At 45.7% G+C, this 22,594-nt stretch overlaps 1 protein-coding gene across 1 annotated transcript in view; it reads left to right on the plus strand.

Moving 5' to 3' along the window:
* The window catches only part of Vps13d (vacuolar protein sorting 13 homolog D), a 223,859-nt gene that overhangs the window by 145,057 nt on the left and 56,208 nt on the right, over positions 1 to 22,594 (plus strand). Inside the window, exons 64-65 of the mRNA XM_032895015.1 lie at positions 7,561 to 7,695; positions 8,749 to 8,916. Of these exons, the coding sequence (XP_032750906.1) occupies positions 7,561 to 7,695; positions 8,749 to 8,916 (303 nt within the window). The remainder of the gene's footprint in view (positions 1 to 7,560; positions 7,696 to 8,748; positions 8,917 to 22,594) is intronic.

The following is a 22,594-nucleotide window of genomic DNA, read 5'->3' on the forward strand; positions in this document are numbered from 1 at the left end:
GCTGTCATTAGACTGTGCTGCCCCCTGGCACATAGTGAGGCTGTCATTAGACTGTGCTGCCCCCTGGCACATAGTGGGACTGTCATTAGACTGTGCTGCCCCCTGGCACATAGGTGAGGCTGTCATTAGACTGTGCTGCCCCCTGGCACATAGGTGAGGCTGTCATTAGACTGTGCTGCCCCCTGGCACATAGGTGAGGCTGTCATTAGACTGTGCTGCCCCCTGGCACATAGGGAGGCTGTCATTCGACTGTGCTGCCCCCCTAAGTGAGGCTGTCATTAGACTGTGCTGCCCCATGGCACATAGTGAGGCTGTCATTAGACTGTGCTGCCCCCTGGCATATAGTGAGGCTGTCATTAGACTGTGCTGCCCCCTGGCACATAGTGAGGCTGTCATTAGACTGTGCTGCCCCCTGGCACATAGGTGAGGCTGTCATTAGACTGTGCTGCCCCCTGGCACATAGTGAGGCTATCATTAGACTGTGCTGCCCCCTGGCACATAGTGAGGCTGTCATTAGACTGTGCTGCCCCCTGGCACATAGTGAGGCTGTCATTAGACTGGGTGTCCTCAATGGTGCCCTGGCTTGGTAGGTGGGGAGATTAACATTCATGGTCTTGTTTCTTCAGCCTGGTCAGTAGTGAGGTGCTGCTGCCAACAGGAGCAGGAGCAGGAGCAGGAGCAGGAGCAGGAGCAGGTAGTTGTTGAAATGTCTTGTCTTACCCTGGCTCAGACTGGCAGCCATTGCTTCTGGTTCTCCCTTGTACTGTGCTTGAAGATGGTTGTCCAACCCTCCCTCTTTCCATGCCCACTCACTTCCCCCCTCCCCTTCCATCTCTCAGAAGATGGCCACTCTCTCTCCACAGAGAAACATCTAGATAGCTGAAATGAGTTGTGAGCCTGCAGTACTGGGCTCAGATGCCAGTGGCAGTTCAACTGAAGGGGCAGCCTGTGGGTTCAGAGGACCTTCAGTCCAGTGCACAGCTGTGCAAGGAGGGTCAGCACAGCCCCACTGCAGCCCATCGCTGCACCAGGGGATTGTGAACCCAGTACTGCCAAATCTTCAGGTTTTTAAAGAGAAGCTTGAAGTCTGCATTTTTATATGGAATCTCCTAGTTTTTAAATGTTGGCAATCAATTCACATTTTAAAAAAAAAAGAAAGAAAAGAAAAACCAACTAAACAGCAGCCATGTGGACTTTACAGAACACATGTGTGGGCCTCATGTGCCACAGCCTACCAACTTCTAAAATAGACCTATAGGTGAAGAGACAGCTGTCTGCTCAGCCTCAGCCTCTAGATAAGGCTAATGCAGTGATGGCTTCAGTAAATGTAGACAGAGGAGGACCAGGCAGGGTCAGGGGTAGCATCCTGAGAATAAAAGTACAGTGCCCTTCTCTCACCACTTTTCTGTTCAATCTGCCCTAATGTTGTATTTCCCAGGAGGCTGGAGATGATTATAATTAGCCCGGGAGTGAGGGGAAAACCATGGGAAAACTACTGTCTTGCTAATATCCACAAGTATCCACTTGACTTATGTGACCTTTGGAATGGGTTTGTTTGATAAAGTCTGTTCCCCCAGAACACTTGGCTCTCACCCAGCAAGCCAATGCTAAGCATTTCCTGCAAGGGGAAGACTTCTTGATTTAAAATCATCTTGTTAAAGAGCACAGACCCCAGCATTCCTCTCAGTGCTCCCAGCAGAAGTGCCTGGGCCCTATTCCCATGGTACTGATGCCATGTGTCTTCTGTAGTCTTGTTTTACTGATGCCATCTGTCTCTGCAGTCAGTGGTATCGATGCCATCTGTCCTCTGCAGCTCTTACTGGCACTGTATGTGCTCTGCTGAAGTGAACTCAGCCCTTCATGTTGACTGTCTTCCTGGTATTCTATTGAAAGAACATTTTTAGGGCACTCTCAAGCAGATGCCATGACATACTTGTGTTTCAGGAGGATGTTGGGATTGGAACTTGAGAGGAAATCACCGTGTTACCATACCTGGAGTATTCCTCCTGAAGCCTGGGACTCCTCAGACAATATCACTCATTAGAGTTTTCAGGCAGAGGAAAGGCCTTTATTTGGAGCTCTTAGGTAGTGCAGTAAGCTCTTTCTGATGAATATGGAATCGCTAAAACATGTGCTTAGGAAACAGCCCTCTCCCTGCAGCAGCCACAGGAGTCTGACTAAAAGGTAACCCTGTCTTAGTATTGAAGGAACAATTGCCTCCATTCTCTGGATTCCCAGGCAGGAGTGAGGCTGTCAGAAATCTCGGGGAGGGAGGTGCCTATCCAGATTTACACTGAGGTACATTGTTGCTAGATACGGTGTCTGTCTGGTGACTCAAAGGCATCCACACTGTCCAGGTGACTCGAAGCTGTCTCTATCTGCTATCTTCATTGGGTTGGTGACTGACAGAAGAAGGGAAACTAATATTCCATTTCACGGACACAAGAGCACAGCTGCCCTCCCTTCTCTTCATGCACTCTGTGTGGAGCTTGCACGTTGGAGATGCGGTGGCACATTGACGAGCCAGGTAGCCTTTATATGGGCATCCCCGTTAAAGATCAAAAGATACCAGGGGGTCTTTAAAAGGTTTCAAAAGGTGGCCTACAGCAGGCCTTTTCCCATTTAGAGCATTGGGGTATAACAAAAGAAGGACCTTAATTGAGCAATCTAGTTTGGAAGAAAACCCACACTTTAATGGTCAGAGAGCAGGCGGGTGGGGGTAAGGGGGGATTTCAAACAAAGACACTATTTAAAAAGCCTAAAACTGTCTTCTCAAAGGCTTGAAATAATTTGTTGGGAAACTTCAGACCCTTTACTTTTTCCCTCCCTCCCTAAATAAAAACCAGATTTGTTAAAAGGAAAAAAGATCCAGTATTGTTAATTATGTTTCAGAAAGTGCCAGAGAGGGAAGTAGCCCCGTAGTTTTAAACACTGTCCCCAAAGGGAAATAGGCAAATGCCCTGCTTCACATAAACAGTCTCTGTGTGCCATAAATAAACCTTTAGAGAATGAATTCCAGACAGTTTGGTTTAGTGTGGGATAAACTAAGAAAGGAAAGGACATGGCCCAGGGACTAGCTGTGATCTGAGCCTCGTGGACAGGTATTTCTTCTTTCAACTCGGCGCGGGCTCTGGAAGGTTTCAGCCTTTGTCTGGGAGGTAGAGTGGATACTTTTCTATTTTATCAAGAACTCATATGAGTACAGGGTTGCCTTCTCCAGAATCCATTTTACAACAGGAAAATGCTGCTTGAGTAAATAAGTATCAGAGCTGTGACCTACTGTATGTCAGCAGTGGCTCCGTGTGTCAGGAGGAAGCAGTCCTAGTATCGTAGGCTTTCTTCTCCTCTCATGCCTTCCTCCACAGACTCGATCAGCCTGAAGGTGGCAGAGTAATTCATACCAACAGGCTGGCCCTGCGCCTCTGCAACTAAGGGACCCCAGACAGTAAATGACTAGGTGAAGACAGTTTCACTCCAGGGCTGGGTGCCCTGGTTCCAGGGTAGATGGTGCCTGTCGTGAGGGCTTGGCTGCTTGGTAGAGGTCAGAGGTCAAAAGTTCCTGCAGCAATATACTAGTCTTTTTTAATGTTTGGTCACACTGAGGAGTTTGTCTTTTAGTGTTTGTTTTTTCTTTTTAACTTTCTCACTTAAGAAAATCATGCTTTTAAATCTCTTCTTACTGGTGTTGCATTGGTCAGACCATGTCCTCACTCTTCAGTACCCTTCGTGGCATGCTTGGAGTTAAGCTATCAGTTTCTCTGTCAGCGAAATGGGGGAGATTAGGCATGTTCTCCGACTTCATGCCTACTCAATCTTTAGTGGGGAGCATGGCTGAACAAATGCAAAAGGGTTTTTGAGAAGGAACAGTAGAGCCCTCTGGCTTGGGTACTTTCTACCAAATAGGTGGTTGCTGTTGTAAAAAAAATATATATATATATATATATATATATATATATATATATATATATATATATATATATATATATATATATATATATATATATTAAAAAAACACACATTCAAGTCTAGTATCTGCTCATGGCTGGTCATGAGATTTTAGTTGTACACTTAGCATATCTTTACTCTGGGTGGGCTGGCCTTGAACTTAGCCTCAGTTCAAAACACTTGTTACTTCCATCAAAGACAAGATGTTTATAAAGAGTTTATAAAATGGGAAGAGATAAAAGACCAATAACTTGATAGAAATCTGGCCATCATCAGTGTTAAACCCCCCTAGTGTTGAATTTAGCAATCTTCCTCTCTCGGTTTCCAAAGCACTAGAATTACAGGGGTATTCCACCACACGGGCAACTCAAGGATGGTCTTAGCCCCTAAAATTCTTCCTTCTGATATTATAGGTGGCATTCCAAGTTACCAAACCAGTGCTCTCTTCCTGTCTTCCACTCGTCTGGTCTGGTCGGTATTTGTTAGACCATCTATGCCATGTATCTTATATACTCCTTCCTCTACTGTTGCTTCTTGATTTTTTTTCTTTTTTGGTGTTTTGTTCTTCATGTTGAGTGCCAGGTTTCACTTCTGTGAGTTGCCTGATCCTAGCAATTGGCCAGATTTCTGTGAGGTTATTGGTATTGGTATTGTATCTTCACTACAAGCTATAGGCTTGTCTTTGATGGAAGTGGCAAGTGTTTTTCAGGATTTACTTTGCCTTTTTATTTGTGTGTGTGTGTGTGTGTGTGTGTGTGTGTGTGTGTGTGTGTGTGTGTGTGTGTGTGTGTGGTGTGTTTGGGACAACCTTGGGTGTTGTTCCTCAAGAGCTGTTCACCTTGTACTTTGAGATAAGATTTCAGTGACCTGGACTTTGCCAGTTAGGGCAGATTGACTGGCCAACAATTCCCAGGTATATGCCTGTCTATGCCCCTCCATGAGCTGGAATTATGTGCACAAACCATTGTGCCTGGTAGGTTTGGGGAGCACAGGGGTGTGGCAAACATGATGGGAACCCTACCAACTTTGAAAGTCAGTGCTTCTATTTCTTGTTGGTGAGACATCATAGACATAACTTCTCTCATATTTCTAGAAGAACTCTCACAGAAAACTTGTTGTCTCTCTCGAAGGTCAGAGGGGTGGGGATGACTTCAACAGAACCTTTCTAGTGAGCCCATATCTTTTAGGTAATTTCAGCTTTTCCACATAGGGGAGGCATCAGAATAATCAGTGTAGAGGCCTGAAGGTCTCTCAATTCTGAGGCTAACTGATTGCATGGCCTTACCTTTGAAGCAAATGACCCGTTATTAAAGATTCTGGTGAAGGAAAATAGACTTTGGCAAATACACCAAAAATATATCCATGGAAGATGCAAGAACTGTAGCCCTTTTAACTTACCACAAGTACCTAGGGACACACTGAATGTGTACAAGGTGTTTACATAGAAAAAAGAAACATTGTTGGTGTCATTAAAAGCCTGGCTAGATTGGGGCAGAGCCCAAGATTTATAGTGGAGAGTACACAAGATAGTTCTCAAGGTTAAGAGCAAAGCTAGAGCACTCACAATTCGTTACAGGACCACATCGGTTAAAATGGGAGCACTGTGATGAGCAGAACAAAAAGGAGTGCAAAAGTCATGTGACTACAATAGAAAGCAATCCGATGCTCACCAGTGCTTAGGCAGAGATTGCCAACAAAGGTATACAGGCATTGCAGGTTACATAAGAACCAAGAGTGCAGCGTCCCAGTGTGAGTGTGAAGTAAAACAGACATCAGGCTTTGTGATCTTAGTAATGAGGACACAGAGAGCCTCTGACCATAAGAGAAAGGATTGAAGAGAAAGCTCTCCTTCGAAGGAAGCTTGTCTCATGATTGAAAGACACCATTTAATGATAGGAAGAGCAGATACGGGGGTGGCGGGGAGGGGAAGGTTTCTGCAGTATGTGTATGCACATACAGAAGTCCTCCGGAGCAAGACAGACACAGATAACTCCCTGGAGACATGAGTAAAGAGCTGAAGACGTACATTATTGAAACAGTGTCCAGGAGCTGGCATGGTCATTAAATGTGCACAGCCTCATTAGTGTTCGTAAACTGGGGTGCCATCACATACCCTAAACTCTAGGGTTCTGGCTCAGGGGCAGAGTGCTTGCCTAGAATGCATAAGGCCCTGGGTTCAGTTCCAGCAGCAATAAAACCAAAACAAAACAAAAACTAACCAACAAAACCCCAGGAAAGATATTTCTTCCAATTATTGACGAGAACATAAAACAGGGCATTTTTCTAGACTCCTGGAAAAAGCACGACCTTTTCCTGGCTCGTCTGTGAAATGTTTTGGCAGTGTCTACTCAGGTTGAACATGCTCATTCTCTACTAGGCAGCAGCTCTGCTCCTCCTAGACACGCACCTAACCAAACCAGACAAAAACAACACATGCAGATTCACCCAGAAGATGGTTGACAATGCTACAGCTACTTCATTCATAATAGCAAAAGATTTTCAATGACTGGGTGTGGCAGTACACATCTTTGATCTTAGCACTCTAGAGGCAGAGACTTAGTATACATAAAAGTTCCAGGTCAGCCAGGGATACCCAGAGAACCCTGTCTTGTCTGAGAACAACATCCAACTTTCCACCAACACTAATGGTTAAAATGGGTATTATTTGTGTGATGTAATATATATAAAGATGAAAATTAATAAGATATAGCTATATGCAACAGCATAGAATGCAAATCAGGAAAATATAATCTGTGGAGAGAAGAAATAGTTTGTGCAGGGGGCAGGCTTCCTTCAAGGCAGAAAAGACAATCTACTTTCTGATCTTTGGACTGCTGGGATGTTTAGTAGTTAAAGCTCTTGCCATTGTGAGCAACAGGACTGGAGTCAGGACCCCAGAGTGCCACATAAAATCTGAGTGGCTGTGCTGTCCTGTCTGCAGTTCAGTCTTGGACAGCAGAGAGGAGACGCCTCGAGCAAGCTGGCCAGTGAGACTGGCTGTCTGGGAGCTCTGAGTGTGATGAGAAAACTCTGCCTCAGAGAATAAGGTGGAAGACAGTCGGGAAGACTCACATCAGCTTTGCATTTCAACACATAGGCACTTCCATATGAGCGCACGTGATCATGCCCATAAACACACACACACACACACACACACACACACACACACACACGCACACACACACACACACACACACTGCACGCACAGGAACATGCAAGTGACAATAAGAGGCAGGAGCAAAAAGATAAAAGAAAACAAATTGGGTGTTTTGTGTTATGGCTGTGCTGTCCTTGTGCAGTGTGCGTTAGTCAGAGAGGAAGGCATGGCAAACACGGGCTCCAGCATAGCAGAAGGAGTTCTACTGTAAGCCTGGCGAGCCTGGCGAGCCTGGCGAGCCTGGCCGTGTGTGCTGCTGCAATGCTGGTATATGCATCACTTTGGGTAATAGAAATTGATATCCTTTTTCTGTCATAGTTTACTTGTGTAATTATAGGGGAAATCCTTATATCTAAATGGTAATCCTTAGTTCATAGTTTTTCATGGATTCTAGAGTTATAGCACCCCAGAAAACCATTCTGAGGTTGAAGTCTGTATTTCCTTTCTTCCCTACCTAGGCCCTGAAAAGCACTCTGGGATTCCCACTGATTCGGTTTGAAGATGCTGTGATCAATCTGGACCCCTTCACTCGGGTGCACCCCTATGAGACCAAGGAGTTCATCATCAATGATATCCTCAAGCACTTCCAAGAGGTATGTGAGCGGGCAGGGGTGGTAAGGAAGGGTAGGGTGGAAGCAGGCAGGGCCAAGCCGCTCTGTTTTAGGTATCAGGAATCTGTTGCTTAGATATCTCTCTCTCTCTCTCTCTCTCTCTCTCTCTCTCTCTCTCTCTCTCTCTCTCACACACACACACACACACACACACACACACACACACACACACACACAAGATCCCCTGAGAATCCCAAGATTGACTTAAGGCTGTTTGTTCCTCAAAGCTAGTCCTGGGGGCTTCCCTAGGTTAGTCACAGCTCTCTGTGGTTTAGTTGATGTTTCAGTGACAACACAGAGTACTGTGAACTCTTTATGTGCCAGGCATAGCCTGCTCTCAACAACCACACCACTGTTTAATGCCTCTGAGACCTTGACCTTGAGTTGAACTTGTTTTTTTTTTTAACCAAATTGGACATTCTCCATTTTGTATTTTTAATCTACACCGCACAGCCCCAAATATAGAACCTGTAGTAGATCATCAGGTCATACAGAACTTGTTAGTTCCACCATCAAGGCTTATCCCACCTTACTTCTTTTTCTGCCCTCCTCATTTCCTTTCCTGATATTTCCCCACCTGCCTCTAAGGTTCATGAGCAGACACTCCTGGAATCAGGGACCAGGTAGGCAGAGGCCCGGTCAGAGTTTTCTTGCCAAGCCTGAAGCCCCTCTCCTCACATGCTCCAGAGCTTGCTACCTCCTCTCTCTTGCCTGGGTTCTCCTAGCAGGGATCATGGGAAGGGGAGTATGATGCTTGTTCCTAAAAATCCCCCAAGAAGCTTCCCAGTCTCACAGCTGCTTTTATTCTCGTCTCCTAGCTCCTAACTTGACGCATATTTTAAATGTACTGGAACCAGTTCCTAGTGTGTGTGTTGGGTGAAGTTTAGGGCATCCATGAGAGCACAGAAGGTCATTGGAGGGTGACGAAGACTGAAAATGTCATTGTTGACAGTACTGGAGGATGAGATAGATGCCTAACCTTTTCTTGGGGACACTGGCACTGACGTGGCTTTCCTCCCCCTTTCCATCCCACAGGAACTCCTCAGCCAGGCAGCTCGGATCCTAGGATCAGTAGACTTCCTTGGCAATCCCATGGGCCTTTTGAATGATGTATCTGAAGGGGTTACTGGACTGATAAAGTATGGCAATGTCGGGGGCCTCATAAGAAATGTTACCCACGGAGTGTCAAATTCTGCTGCCAAGGTAAGGGAATATTGATGAAATCTCATGATTAGCCTCAAGAGGCCTCTGTGTCACTGGAGTTTCACTGGTGCGTAACTGGCCATAACTGGCCATAACTGGCCTGGAGAAGTTGCCGTCACAACCTCCGGCTCCTTGCTGCAATGCTTTACCTTCCTGCTCTGTGGAGGTCTGCCAGGCAGGGCCAGGGAGCATGTCCCTTCATGGCTCATTCCCTCACCCAGCTTGGCCGCTTGCCTGGTCACTATAGTAGTCCCCTGACTGGGTTTCTGTATCCTTCCCAACATCATCAGAATGAGCTAGATTTTCGTGAACCTGAAATTGAGGAGTTGGGGTATGGCTTATATCATCCTTAGTATAGAGTAAAATTCCCTAACCAAACTTGCCTTCTCCCTAATATATACTAACTAATTCCAATAACTTCATGGAAAGTCTGAACCAAATGAGCTCCAATAATGTAGAGGCCTTGCAAGCTGTGTGAACCCAGCTGTGGGAGGACAATGGGGCTGTTCTCCTGAGTCTTGCAACCCAGTGACCTCTTGGTTCCTAGGCATCTTGCTTGATGGGTGTTTCGATGATCTACTGTTGGTATCCAGCAGCCGGTTTTGTGTGTGAAACTGTGGGCAGTGAAGGTGACTGACTGCAGTTGCTGTTCCATAGCACATGCAAATTGTCTGAGAGCCCATCGTGTTTCTGGAGAGCCTGCCTCCTTCCTGTTCCTCTTTGCTCCACCATCTGTTCATGCAGACATTGCTCTGACATTCATGAAGGAGAACCGGGGAAGCACTTGTGGATACTTGCTGCTTCTTCCTGTGGGCTTGACTCCTATGAGGTTCTGCCGTGGGCTGCTGAGAGGAAAAGTGGCTCTGGCAGGGCATCCCCATCCCCACCTTTCTACCTCATCCCATGCTGTAGAGCAGATAGGAAGGTACAGTTGAATAGTTTTCCTGTGTTGTATGTGCTCCTGATCATAAGGCATGTGGGGCAGGGAATGAGGTATCTTTTTCCAGAGTGTCACCAGGGAGAACAGTCTCCCTCAGATTACTGTCTGAGGCTCTGCTGTTACTTGGTCAGTGAAAGTGCTCACCTTGTGGGTCAGCATAGAGAAATGTTGCTTTCAGAATAAGAGAAAGGAGAAAAAGAAACAATTTTTCAGAGTACAACTTGGAAGCTGATAAAGTCAGGACAGGGTCTGAAAGACAGTTAGTTCCCCATCTCTTCTGGAGTCTTTCTTATGCTGCCCTCAGCCCCACACATTCCAATGCAATGCAGCTCAGCTTCTAAGCGCCTCATTTAGTCAGCCACTGCCCTGCAACATTCTGTTGTAAACACTCCACTTAAAGCTTTTATTATATCTTACTGGATATCGTACTCATTGTCATTTCTTTTGCATAGGGGACTTTCCAGACTGGACAGCAAACTTTGTTCACTGTGTGTTTAGTTGGGGTATTTCATGACCTCATCTTCAGTAAGTCGAACAGTATTGGAGTTGTAGGCTGCTACTGAGGGAAATTGCTTTCTAATTTATTTTGATGAACCTTAGATTTGTTATTACAAAATGAAGTCCATCTAGCTGCAAGACGGCGAGTCACACTCCACTTGGGTGGGTGTCTGAGGACACCACATCAGACCATCTCTTATGCTGTATGTGAGGCTGGGCTAATGCTCTTCATCTTCCTGGTTCTGAGGGTTAAAACCAGACCTTCAGTGTTGTTTTGCTGAGCTGTTTTGCTTGCTTCTCTGCATTTATGAGGGAATCTAAGGAAGTGCAGATGACACAGGAGTCAAGTCTGGCATGTGGAGAGTATTTAGAGATTCAGAGTTCCAGGGAGGAAAAGGGCAGAAGGTGGCCCTGCCCCTCATGGAACCACTGTTGGTCACCTGACTTTGCTATGGTGTTGAAGTCTGTTTGTTTATTGTGATTTGGACAAAGCACTGGTAGTTCTGTGGCATTCCTGGTGCCAACAGCGTTAACAGGTTAACAGGGTGCTAGGTCAGGGGAGAGCATAGCCCTGCCACGTGGCACACTCTTCCTTGTAAATGTCTTCAGTCTGTCGGGCCTGTCACAGATGGGCCTTTGCCACACACTGCCTTATTGGAGTTAATCTCTACCCTGCAAATAAGGAAGTGAGGTGTACAGGGCTTGGAAACATTTTCAAGGTCAAATAACTAAAACTCAGCAGGGGTGGACTTGATGTAAGTCCAGCTCACATACTCCTCCCCCATAGCTTCCCTTGTGTGTCTAAGGTCCTTTTTCAGGCATTTTAGAGAATATAAAACAGTAACAACTGCTAGTCTAGCTTCCCACTGGAAGCTTGTTACTAGGCAGAGACATTGCTGCTTGGTCTACTGCTGTCCTATTTCCCACTGTCCTCTCACCTGCAGGGCTGGGGGTGGGGTTGGTGCCTGTGTTCACCCTCTCCATAGGCAGTCAGAGCTTAATGCTTGCAAATGTGGCTGGTGACATTTGGCTGTCTAGGTGACCCAGTTAGTTATGCATGGCATTGTTAGTCCCCGTGTATCAGTGGAGGGATTGAAGCTCAGGTGTTCAATCAGCAGGCACCTATAGAAGTTTTATCTTTCCTGGATCAGTCTTTGTTTTGAAAGCTCCATACATTGCTACAGTGTACTTTGATCATATTTATCCACCACTTCCTCTTCCCAACTCCCCCAAGAGGCCCCCGTTTTGTCTGCCTCCCAGCTACCACCCCCCTTCCATTCTTTTTTGTTTATGAATAAACCCTGAGTCCAATTAGTATTGCTTATACTTGCAGGGGTGTGGGGTCATCTACTGTGGCATGGACAACTCACCAGCATACATGTCCCCAGAAGAAAGTGACTCTCCCTTAGCCATCAACTAGCAGGAAGGAGCTCCTTCACCAAGCCCCTCCCTCACTGACTAACATTTTTACATATGATCATCAACTCTAAGATTATGACAGACATTCCTCCAAGTATTGAAAAGTAAAACAATAGGACAAAGAGTGAACAAGAGAAAATGCCATAGTTAGGAGTGGTGACACTCCCTCAAAGCTTAGCACTCAGGAGGCTGAGGCAAGAGAATCTTGAGTTTGAGACAAGCAAGGGCTACTGAGTGAGGTGCTGTTTGAGAAAACAAACCAAAACAGAGGCCCTGCCTGCTGTTTTTAGTGTGAATTGTCAAGGGTTTTAGCAACTCTGTAGATCAGTAGGGGTAGGTGGAGAATGAGGCTGGCCTTGAATGACTTCCACAGAGTGCAGCTAGGACCTCAGATGATGTTTTTTCTCCCACTTCCTTGCTCCCTATTTTGGGCAGCAGTGTGTTATTGAGCCATTTCCCTCTGCTGGCCCTTTGTCCCAGGAAACTAGGCATGGAACACTGCAGTGACCAGTGGGTCTGCACTTCTCTGTCTCAGAGCTTCTCCGACAGGCCCAGCTCCAGTGCCTGCCTCATCTGCTGTCCTTGCAGCAGACAGGGCATCCCAGCTGCCTTTTGTTTAGGGACTAGCATTTGTTTGTGTTTGTTTTGCAGGCAGTGTATTTATAGGACTCAGACTAGACTAACGCACTGTTTATTCAAGGAGAAAGTTAGATCTTTGCACAGAAGAATGTTCTGTGTGGATTCTGAAGGAGAACAGCAATTTATGACTTGTGTCTGTTTTTGTCATTATGTGTGACTGCTCCATTTTATTGTTGAGCTGATTATCCCCATAATAGCTTTTCCATGTACCTATAATCGAGAAATAGGTGGATGGCTTCTCGTAAGCATCAGGTTTTACTGTGTTTAAGTTGGCATGGTTTTAAGTTGAGCGAAATTTTCTTCAGACAGTGATCTACCCCTTAGAGAATGCAGGGTTTTCTGTTTTCAAAACCTTTTGATCCTAAGTCACCTGAAGGATTGCTTTTCTGACTCAGTGAGGTTCAGGTTGTCACATGTGGAGAAATGACTCACATGTTTGGGATCAGAGTTTTCGTTTAATTTTCTTCTAATAGCCTTGAAGGCTGAAAGGATTCCCATACTTTGAATTACATGTAGTTAGAGGGAGTTTTCTGGTGCTGACTGACCCATCCTTGCTCAGAGGATTCTCAGCCATCTGGGTGGTCAGAAGTGTGTTTGGCACAAGGGAGTGGATTGGTGGCATGGGAATCCCAAGTGACCAAGGTTCCCAAGAACAGCTTAGGCGTTTTCTCCTTCAGCTGAGCAGGGAACACCACAGCCTGGCGGGAAGTGAACGATAATCCTTCATTTCCTAGTGTCAGTCAGTCAAGTGTGGGGACCTAAAGTTGTCACCTCAACAGTGAGCAGCACACATTTCAAATGGCTTTACCTCATCAACCGGAAGAGCAACTGCATGGTGGGAGGATGCGAAGAAGGAAAGATGAAGAGAAAAGGCCTATGTCTCTCCGGTGCAGTGGCTTTCCTATCTAAGTATAAGTATGGCTACTAAAGGAAATTTAATATAGTCAGGCTTAGTAATAGACCTTTATGTCTTTCAGGCCAGGGTCTGGTCTTCCCAAAGTGTGATGCTGAATGAGTTGAAATGGACTATACTCAATTTTCATAATTTTCTGAAGGACATAACTGGTTTTGACCATTGAAGATCAGGATCACTGTGACTGAAAGATTTTATTTTATTTTCTATTTATAATTGTCATCTCTGAAGTTTCTTCCTCCTTATAAGAAGTATTTTTTGGACCAATATCCTAGTTGCAAATCACAATGTGCAACCTGACTGGTCTTCAGACATCTTTCCTGCTGCCCCTTTCTCGGAGTGGATGAGCTGAGTTGTGACTTTTGGGTGCTACTTCACTATTTTAAGCATTTCTAGGCAACTAGGATGTTTTAAAACACTAATATTTTAAGGGCTGGAGAAATGACTCAGCAGTTAAGAGCGCTGACTACTGTTGTAGAGGACTTGAGTTTAGTTCCCAGCATTCGCGTGGTACCTCATGACCATCTGTACTTCCAGCCTCAGAGGATCTGACGCCCTCGTGTGGCCTGTGTGGATAGTCATACGTGTATGCACATACAATTAAAAATAATAACTTAAGGAGATAATATTTAACTTCAGCGCAGAGTGCCCGAAACTAGGAAACATTATATTTCCCTCCTGTCAGTTAGTGGCAGAACATTATCTTGCTTTTCTCAGTTGCTTTTTCCTTTCACTTTTTCCTCCCCTGGTCTCTCCCATAGCTTTTAAACCTCTGAAGAGACACTTTGTGTCTGTGTCCTACAAGCACATGGCTCTTAGATGCTTAGCAATAGAGTTTAAAAGCCAGGTGGGAAAAGCACATTGGAAACAGTGTGCCATTCTGAGACTATGCTTAGTCCTGTTGACCTGCTGTGTAGCTTGCTTCTTAGAGTAAGTGAAAACTTGTATTTACTCTTTGGCCCTTCACCATTCCTCCCTAGTCTCCATTGGTCTTAGTCACTCTTCATTGATGACATCTGAAGTAGGGAGAGGTCACCACCACTGCCTTACAGGTGAAGAAGCAGAGACCTAGAAATAACTCGATCAAGATGATCCAACAGAAGCTGTCAGCTTTGAATTTTCCTGAGTCCTCCAGCTTCTAGAACTTTCCTGGACCTTGTTTCACAAATCTTCCTCTTGAGCTTCAGAAATAGGCATGGTCCTAGTCTTAGAGTATCTCCTGTCAGGGTCCTCAGTGAGTGAGCCTTACTAGCAGAGTGGTTTCAGAGACTAGAAGCAAGAGTAAATGACTTTTTCTCTTAGAGGCTTAGGAATTAACCAGAATGTTATTTGTGATAGTTGAGAACTAACAAAAAGCAAGATGGAGGTAAGAAGAGATTGGAGCAGAATCTTTGTGGATGGAGAGGCTGCAAGAATTGGAGCTTATATCAAGGCATTATGTTTTAAAAAAAAAAAATCTAAGCAGTACTGGGGAGGAAAGACCATGGAAGAAAATGGTGCTTCTAGAAGACTAGCACATGGACCTTTTCTTTGCCTTGCCCTATAGTCAAGCGATAGCACGCTCAGGCCTAACTCATAAGGAATCCAGGGCATCCCAACACGACCACAGGAGTGCACACTTGTTCAGTACAGAAAAGCAGAGGGACACCGCACTCACTCTAACAGGCATGTGGGAAATGTGATGTCTTATTTCCTTTCTGTTCAGCTCCAGTGCGGAAGTCCTCCTGTGCATTTCTAAGAAGGAAGTGTCTAATTAAATGTGAGGAAAGTGGCCATAAGCCAAACCTTAGGAAGCTCCTGGAGAGTCAGGTAAAGGCAGGAGGACTACAAAGCTGTCCATTCTCATCATTCTCCTGCGTGTGATCTTATTCTCAGTGTTCTCCCTTTGTCTATGGTGCGCATCCCACACCTCACATCTGAGGCTTTGTATTTGTAAGGTCCAACCCAAGTGTCACCACGCATGCTTTTCCCCCTCTATTTCCCATGGTACTTCATGCTTCTGTTACAGCAACTGCTCTCTCTCACACTCTCTCCCTCTCTCCCCTCCTCCCCTCCCCTCCCCCTTCTTCTCCTCCTTCCTCTCCCTCCTCCCTTCCTCCCTCTCTCCTCTCTCTCTCTCTCTCTCTCTCTCTCTCTCTCTCTCTCTCTGTGTGTGTGTGTGTGGTGTGTGAGAGCATGCACATATGTAGAGAAGGACTTACTGCAGAAAGGTAAGGGTTGCAGTGGGTTTATACAGACTGGCAGCAGTCACATGGGAAAGTGCTGTGGGGCCATAGGGCAAGAACACACTGCTCTTACTCAAGGATAGAGTCCAAAGCCTAAGGAAATGTGAAATGTAGATGTTTGCTTATTGCTTGCATCCTTGAGTAGACTTCAAGTTGCCCAAGGGCAAAGATCTTATCTGACGTTTTTGACCAGCCACAGATATTTGGCTATAGGAAAAATGGAAGTGAGCCAGTTGCATTGTATGGGGTGTCTCTTATTTGGCTCTGCATTTTTGCATTGTGTATGCTCAGCAAAGTTATGAAATAGAACACCAGCCTGCTTTTTATTATCTGTTGTTTAGTTTTTAATGTGAAATAAACAGAAACTATAGAACGGTTGATTTACAAGTCTGTCCCAAACATATCTGAAGCCTGCAGCTAACCAAAATAGGAACAGGGCACTCATGGGCTGCAGGTCCACACGTTTAAGGCCATCCTGAAAGACACAGTGATACCCTATCTCAGAGACATTGACTTGGAAGATGTGCCCTTTCTCCAGCCCCATTGTCCTTCAATTCTTACACAGTATAGTCCACAGCAAATACTTATCACATAGGGTTCCAGCAGACCCTGGCTCTGCCCAACATGGCAGGAAGCCTTGGTGGACTGCCAGAAGAAGAAACAAACCTAGTTCCTCTAGTTCCTCTTGATCTCTTGAATAAAAGTGTGGATGGGAAAGAGCTGTTTGCTTTTTTAGGAAATACTTAGGTAAATTAAATTTATGTAATGAAACCTTAGTTTGGAGGCATTAAATGTCTAGTGTTTTTTCGGAAGTGAATGTTAAGCAAACTGTGCTTTCAAAACCAAACCATTGTTTCAGTTCTGGTGTGTGTGTGTGTGTGTGTGTGTGTGTGTGTGTGTGTGTGTGATGTTCAAAGCCAGGTATGGTAGCCAGTGGAATGATTTCCTCTTTATTGGTAACTTGGAAACGGCCAAGGATTATGGCAACGTCACAAAAGGAGGTGCAGAGGCTCTGTGAAGGTTTTATAGGCATTTAACCTTTGTAGCAAGCTCTTGTCACCATCTGATGTTCACACACTTAGACATTAGAGGTCAGGGATTATCCCCATTTGACAGATGAAAACGTTGAGTCACATTGTAGGTAATTAGCTTCTGGAGGGTCAAATGGAGCTTGAGAAAAAGACAGGACCCTGGGCTCCTCTGCAGCCTCAGGCTATTTCCCATAGCAATCACTGCTGCTTCCTCCTCAGGAGCTGGAACACTTTCATGTCTAACTCACTAGGCTTGCAACATCCCTACGGGGCTAGCAGGCCAGGCTGTCATCACTTTCCTCTAAGTGGTGAGAAAGTAAGTTACCAGTCCCAAATGGGGCAGTTAGTGTTGGGTCAGGCTACCAACCCTCTCTGTCCTCTGAACTGACCTACCCCAGGGAGCTGGGAGAACATCCTCCAGGAGCACTCATAGCTTCCCAGATGGCCTCTCTCTCTTCATAGCCAGGCTGTGTTGTGAAGGGTGGGCTCTAAGATCCCAGGTAGGTACACAGACTGCAGCCACACATCCAGAGAGAAACAAAGGCAGGTAGAGTCTAGCACCCCATTTCTAGTGACATTAGTGACTTTGATTCTATATGTCCCACAGCTGGAGAAAAGCAAAATTTTAGACTGATACAGAATAATTGCCAAGAAAGACCAATCAAGTCAAACTAATTAGCAGACAAGATGAATTGCAATGCCTCTGAATAAATGATAAAATGAGGATTTGCTGCCTATTTCTCTGTGGAATAATAAAATATAATAATAATAATAATAATAATAATAATAATAATAATAATAATGACTGCAGTCAATTCAGTGTCACACACAGACTAGTGACTTGTGTTAACCTAGAGCCACAGAAACAGACTTGAGGTCCAAATGCTGTTGTGAAAACAGCATACATGGTGGCCAACTAGAGCCTCTGTTTTCCTTAAGCACATGTTGTGTTCCCAAGAAGTCTCAGTCTGTTAGACATGGGGAGTCAGCCTTTCTCAGTCAGTGGAACACAATCTCTGAGGATAGCAGACATGAGAAAGAATATCAAGATTGGCACTCAGCCCTCACAGACCATTGAGGAGAAACCAAGACCCTGTGAGGATTTTCAGCCTGTCAGTCCCAGGGCCGGCATTCAGTTGTAGACCTTGCCCTTGTGGCTAGGTGAGCAGCTTCTGGTTGCCTGCATCTTATCCTTTAGAAGGGAAAGGGGTCCTAGATATTTTTTTGGCATCCCTTTTTAAAATTTTTGCATTTGTATATGTGAGTGTATGTGGTACACATGTGTGGTGCCTGTGTATGCATGCATGTGCAAAAGCTAAAGGTTGACATCAGGCGTCTTTATTGCTCTTTACCTTATATATTTATTTATTTATTTATTTATTATTTATTTATTTATTTATGTTTTAAGACAGAGTCTCTCCCTGAACTCAGAGCTCACCTGTTTAGGTCACTGAACCCCAGGATCTATTCATTTTCCCACCCATCCCCACTAGGATTACAGGTTTGCCATGCCCGGCTCTGAATCAGGGCCTTGTGTCTGCACAGCAGGCACCTTGCCCACTACTCCATTTCCCTAGCACCGTGGTTAACATTCTCTCTATGGATTTTATGTATTTCCATGACTGTCTTCCACAGTGGACTTAAGAAAGGCAAGGGCTGTGCTGTAGACAATGTGGAGAATGTCTTTGGGTTGTTGCTCTGATCTATCTGCTCACCTGTGTGGGGAGGGAGGCAGGGCTGCTTTGAAGCAACTCACCTAGCTAGTCTTTCAACAAGTTCTCATCCATCCAGTTAACCCAGACAAAACTGCACTTCCCACAAACAAAGCCAAGTAGGAAGCCATTCCTTAGCCAGGCTTAGAGGACAGCTGGTGAGATGAGGCAGAGATGAACTTTAATAGGCACATAGTCTCTGGGGCCTGAATTGATCTGAGGGGTTCTCTGTGTGTCTGTGGTTTACCTGTTACTATAAGCAGTTGTTGTCACCGGTTCATGCTGAAGAATGTATAAAGAGAGAATCTAGGCATAATGTGCGATGGGAAGAAGCCAGGCCTGTCTTCCTTGGGGTGTGCAGCAAGTCCAGAGGATGTAAGAGGCCATATACTCAGTGGGAATATGGCTACCTGAAGCTTCAGCCTTTGCTGACCTTCTCTTCCCTTCTGGACGGTCTCTGTGTGTTGCTGGAAGCAACTGTGGTCTCTTTTGGCACAGGAGGCTCTGGATGGCTTTCCTATGACATTGTGGGTGCCAGGAGTTGGGGCAAAGCAAACCAGGGTGGGCTGGGGACATCTGTGCCCCGGATTTCATGGTTTTGGCCTTTGCCAGGGGCTGTCACTGTCAAGCCACTCGCAGCCACGGAGTCCTCACTGGGTCAGTTCATGAAACCTTAACATTTCGTCTTTTTACCTTAATCCAGAACACTCTGCCAAACCGGCTGGCCCAATGGTGTCTGAATTCTGACCCCTCTCTGGGACAGATGAGCACTGTTCCTGCTTGTGCCATTTCTGTCTCTCTGTTCTTGTTTTCATTCAGACCTGCATGCTCCTTCCATCTGGAGACGCTTCACAGCTGAGGTGTTTTGTCAGAGCAAGATTGTAAAGAGTTAACACTTTTGCTTTTTCGCAAAGTTATCTGTGAAGAGTATTAGTTGTTTAATAAAGCGTGCCTGCCCTCCCGATGAACCCGCCAGTGACTCTGCAGCTGGGGTCATTCCAAGTTCACGCGGTGGACTTTTGACTGCCTCTGTGTCTGTGAAAACAGCCGGCAGCTCCTGCGGGGATCATTCATTCAGGCCTGTAACATAAAACTATTGCCAATGGGCACCTGCTGGGCCAGCTTCCCAGGAGGGTGGGGAGAGAAGATACCAAACTCCTCAGGCATCTGTGGAGATAAGAGCCACTGGGGCTCAAGGGATCTCTAATCAGGCTTGCTCAGGATCCACTTTGGGCCACTAGGCCAGTGTCAGAGTGTTAGCTAGCCAGGCCACTTGGGTAGCAGGGAGCTAATAAAGGCTTCGACAGGGGAAAGAGTCGGGTGGGGGCAGGTAGAGGGAGAAGGGGGGTGCAGAAGGAGGAAGATTCAGAGTATATTCCCCAAATTTCCAGCACATTCTTAATTCCGTAAAGCAAGAAACCAGAGTCAATCCATGGTTGTGAATATTTCTAACCTAAAATTGTTGTTCATTCTGCCTGGAGCTATATTTATTGGTTCCAACTGCTCTTTTTGTCAGATTCATGTGCCACCAAGGGCACATCTCACTGAATTGACCCTGTCCTTGGAAGCTTGCTGGCCAATAGCTTGAATCCCATATACTTATGGATGACTTTTACATGTCCAGCAACAAATGTGTACGTAGGGTATGATCCAGAATTTCCCCCCTTTGCTTGGAAAAAAAAAAATCCACCTACCTTCTGGAAAAGATATGGCTGGGAGCTCTGAGTAACTAAGTCCATACATGTTCTCACATGTTACCAGAGGAGAAGCAGCAGTGTGACATTGGATGTCAGTGTACAATCTGGAGAATACTGGCCAATTCTATCAATAGACACATGCTTGACAGACGTGCTTCAGAAAGCAAGTCACCGATAAGTTTGATTTACCTGCAAATCTGTGTACTAACTTAGCCTGCATCTTACCATCATTTCCAGTAAACTGTTAAACTGTACTTGTACGCCTGAGCTATCCTAATCTGCCCATGATGATACACTGCTTAAAAGCAGCTCGTTCTCACAGAAGCCTTTCTTACTGCGTCTGACTTATTTCTCATAACTTGGTGCAAAGAAGTGTCTAACAGTTCTGCACTACTGATAACAACAATCCCAGGAAGTTCCCGGCAAGAGCTGGAACCCGGTTCTCTTCATCAGGGACTGTGGCCACATCTGGCTCTGTGTGCTCTGATAAAGCGGACAACAATGTTAATTTTGCATTTCCTTGGCTTTTGTCGCTCATAATTTGTTGCCAAAATGATCAGGCAGCTTGTCCACCTGCGTGCTGTTTGTGGATTATGTGGTCGCAGTGCAGAAAGGGGCCAGACCACATGGAATGCTGTCATCTGTGAACTGCATTTCCTTCTATTTCTCAGTGTTGCTGTACAGACATGGGGCAGCTCTCAGCACCCATGGTGCCATGGTAGGCAGCTTTGTGTTTAACCAGATAGCTGAGTGAGCACCTGTGCAACAGTGAAGTCTAAGGTGGGGCTGAAGCTCAGTGATCAGATCATCTGCCCTGCGTGAAGCCCAGGTTCAATCCTAAACCGTGCTGTTTTCTTTTAAGGTTGTAGCTAACATTTATTGTCTGCAGTGTGCTGGGCACAGCGATGGCTTTAACACAAACTGATTGGGTTTTTAGAAATATTTTATTTATTATTGTGGGTGTGCATGAGCCTGGGTGTCACAGCATGTGTGGAGAGCGGAGGGTTTTGTCCTAGCGCCATGAGTTCTGAGGATTGCTTCTTACCCGCTGAGCTACCTCAACAGCTCAGATCTAATCTGCCTAATCCTTAGCACCAAAGTCCCAACTGCTCCTTTTACAAAAGACTCACTCAGATATTAGTTAAGGTGCTCAAAATTAGAAGAATAAGGCCCACATAGTTAAAGGCCTATCCTGTGACAGTGCACAGATGATGCACTAGCAGCAGGCTTCCCTGCGAACCCCCTTAAATACCTTATTTGTGGGAGTTAATCCTGGTAGGCACTGGGCTCAAGGAGGTACAAAGAGTACTCAGCATAGCTGAACATCATTTCCTAGACTCCCTTGCAAAGAAATGCTTTTGTAGATGCTGTGGCCCTCTCCAGGATGAAGCATGCAGCCCAGAGCCTGAGACGCTTAGTAAAGCTCTACATGCAGACCTACCTAAATACAGAGTTATGCAAAAACCTTTTAAACATGTAAAGTATGAAGCCCAGAACCCAAGACAGTCAAACAGGTTTACTTTTAACAGGTTTACTTTTCCTTTAGCCTACAACTGTCTGTAGACAGCTAGAAACACCAGGCTCTGTGCTAGATACCGAGGAATTGGTAGAATTGGTGGAGAAAGCTGTGTATTTGCCCCCTCAGGGGCACCACAATGTAGGAAAGAAGAGGGTAGGAATCATGTGTTCAGGAAGCATCCAGGTGCTGGGGCAGGGAGAACTGAACAGAAATCCATGGAGATGGGTGTCATACAAACAATAGATTACAGGCAGGTCACATGAGGAAGTATGTGTGTGAAACATAGGGCAATTTGTGTGTGTGTGTGTGTGTGTGTGTGTGTGTGTGTGTGTGTGTGTGTGTGTGTGTGTGTACGTGCACGTTTGCGCACCCGTGCATGCATGCTGTGCCAGAGCCTTAGAGTAAACCACTTGGCTAGCTGGGCTAGTTAGGAAACTGACCTGCTGTTTGCCCCCAACCCCATAAGGAGTGAAAATAAATCGACTTAAGTGTTTGACATTTAGAGCCTAGTACTGTTGTCATGATACCTGTGATCTATACAGAGAAAAGTTACCGTTTTGCAATTGCATTGTGTATGTTTCACAGTCAGGACAAGCCAAACTTCCAGCCTTCCCAGGGTGGAAGACCTGCCCCACTTAAAGTGTTCTAAACTTACTTATTCATGTAGTGTGTATGTTTTCTCATATGGAGGTCAGAGGACAACTTGAAGAGTCAGTCCTCTCCCTTTGGGCTCCAGGTATAGAACTAGGGTCATCAGGCTTGGCAGCAAGCCAAGTGAACCATCTTGGTCCCCGCCCCTTATGTACCTAGAGCTCACAGAAGGGAACTGCTTGCTTGCTGTAGTGGTTTGCAGATGCACCAGAGTGGCTCTGCCCAGGCATTTCAGCGCTTCTCATTAACTAAGTGCTCCACAGTAGAGAATTGCCCTCCTGAAGCTAGAGCCAGCAGACTGAGGGCCTTGTTTAAAGGCCCTTTGGACTGGAGGTGAAGCAGCTGGACCACAGGAGGGAGAGAGGCAGTGGGTCTGTCTTCAGCCATGCTGTTCTGCACAATGTGGAGCTCAGCATGTGCAGTGTATCCCACTG

The sequence above is a fragment of the Rattus rattus genome, chromosome 1, assembly GCF_011064425.1.
Source record: "Rattus rattus isolate New Zealand chromosome 1, Rrattus_CSIRO_v1, whole genome shotgun sequence".
In the NCBI taxonomy this organism is placed as follows: Eukaryota; Metazoa; Chordata; class Mammalia; order Rodentia; family Muridae; genus Rattus; species Rattus rattus.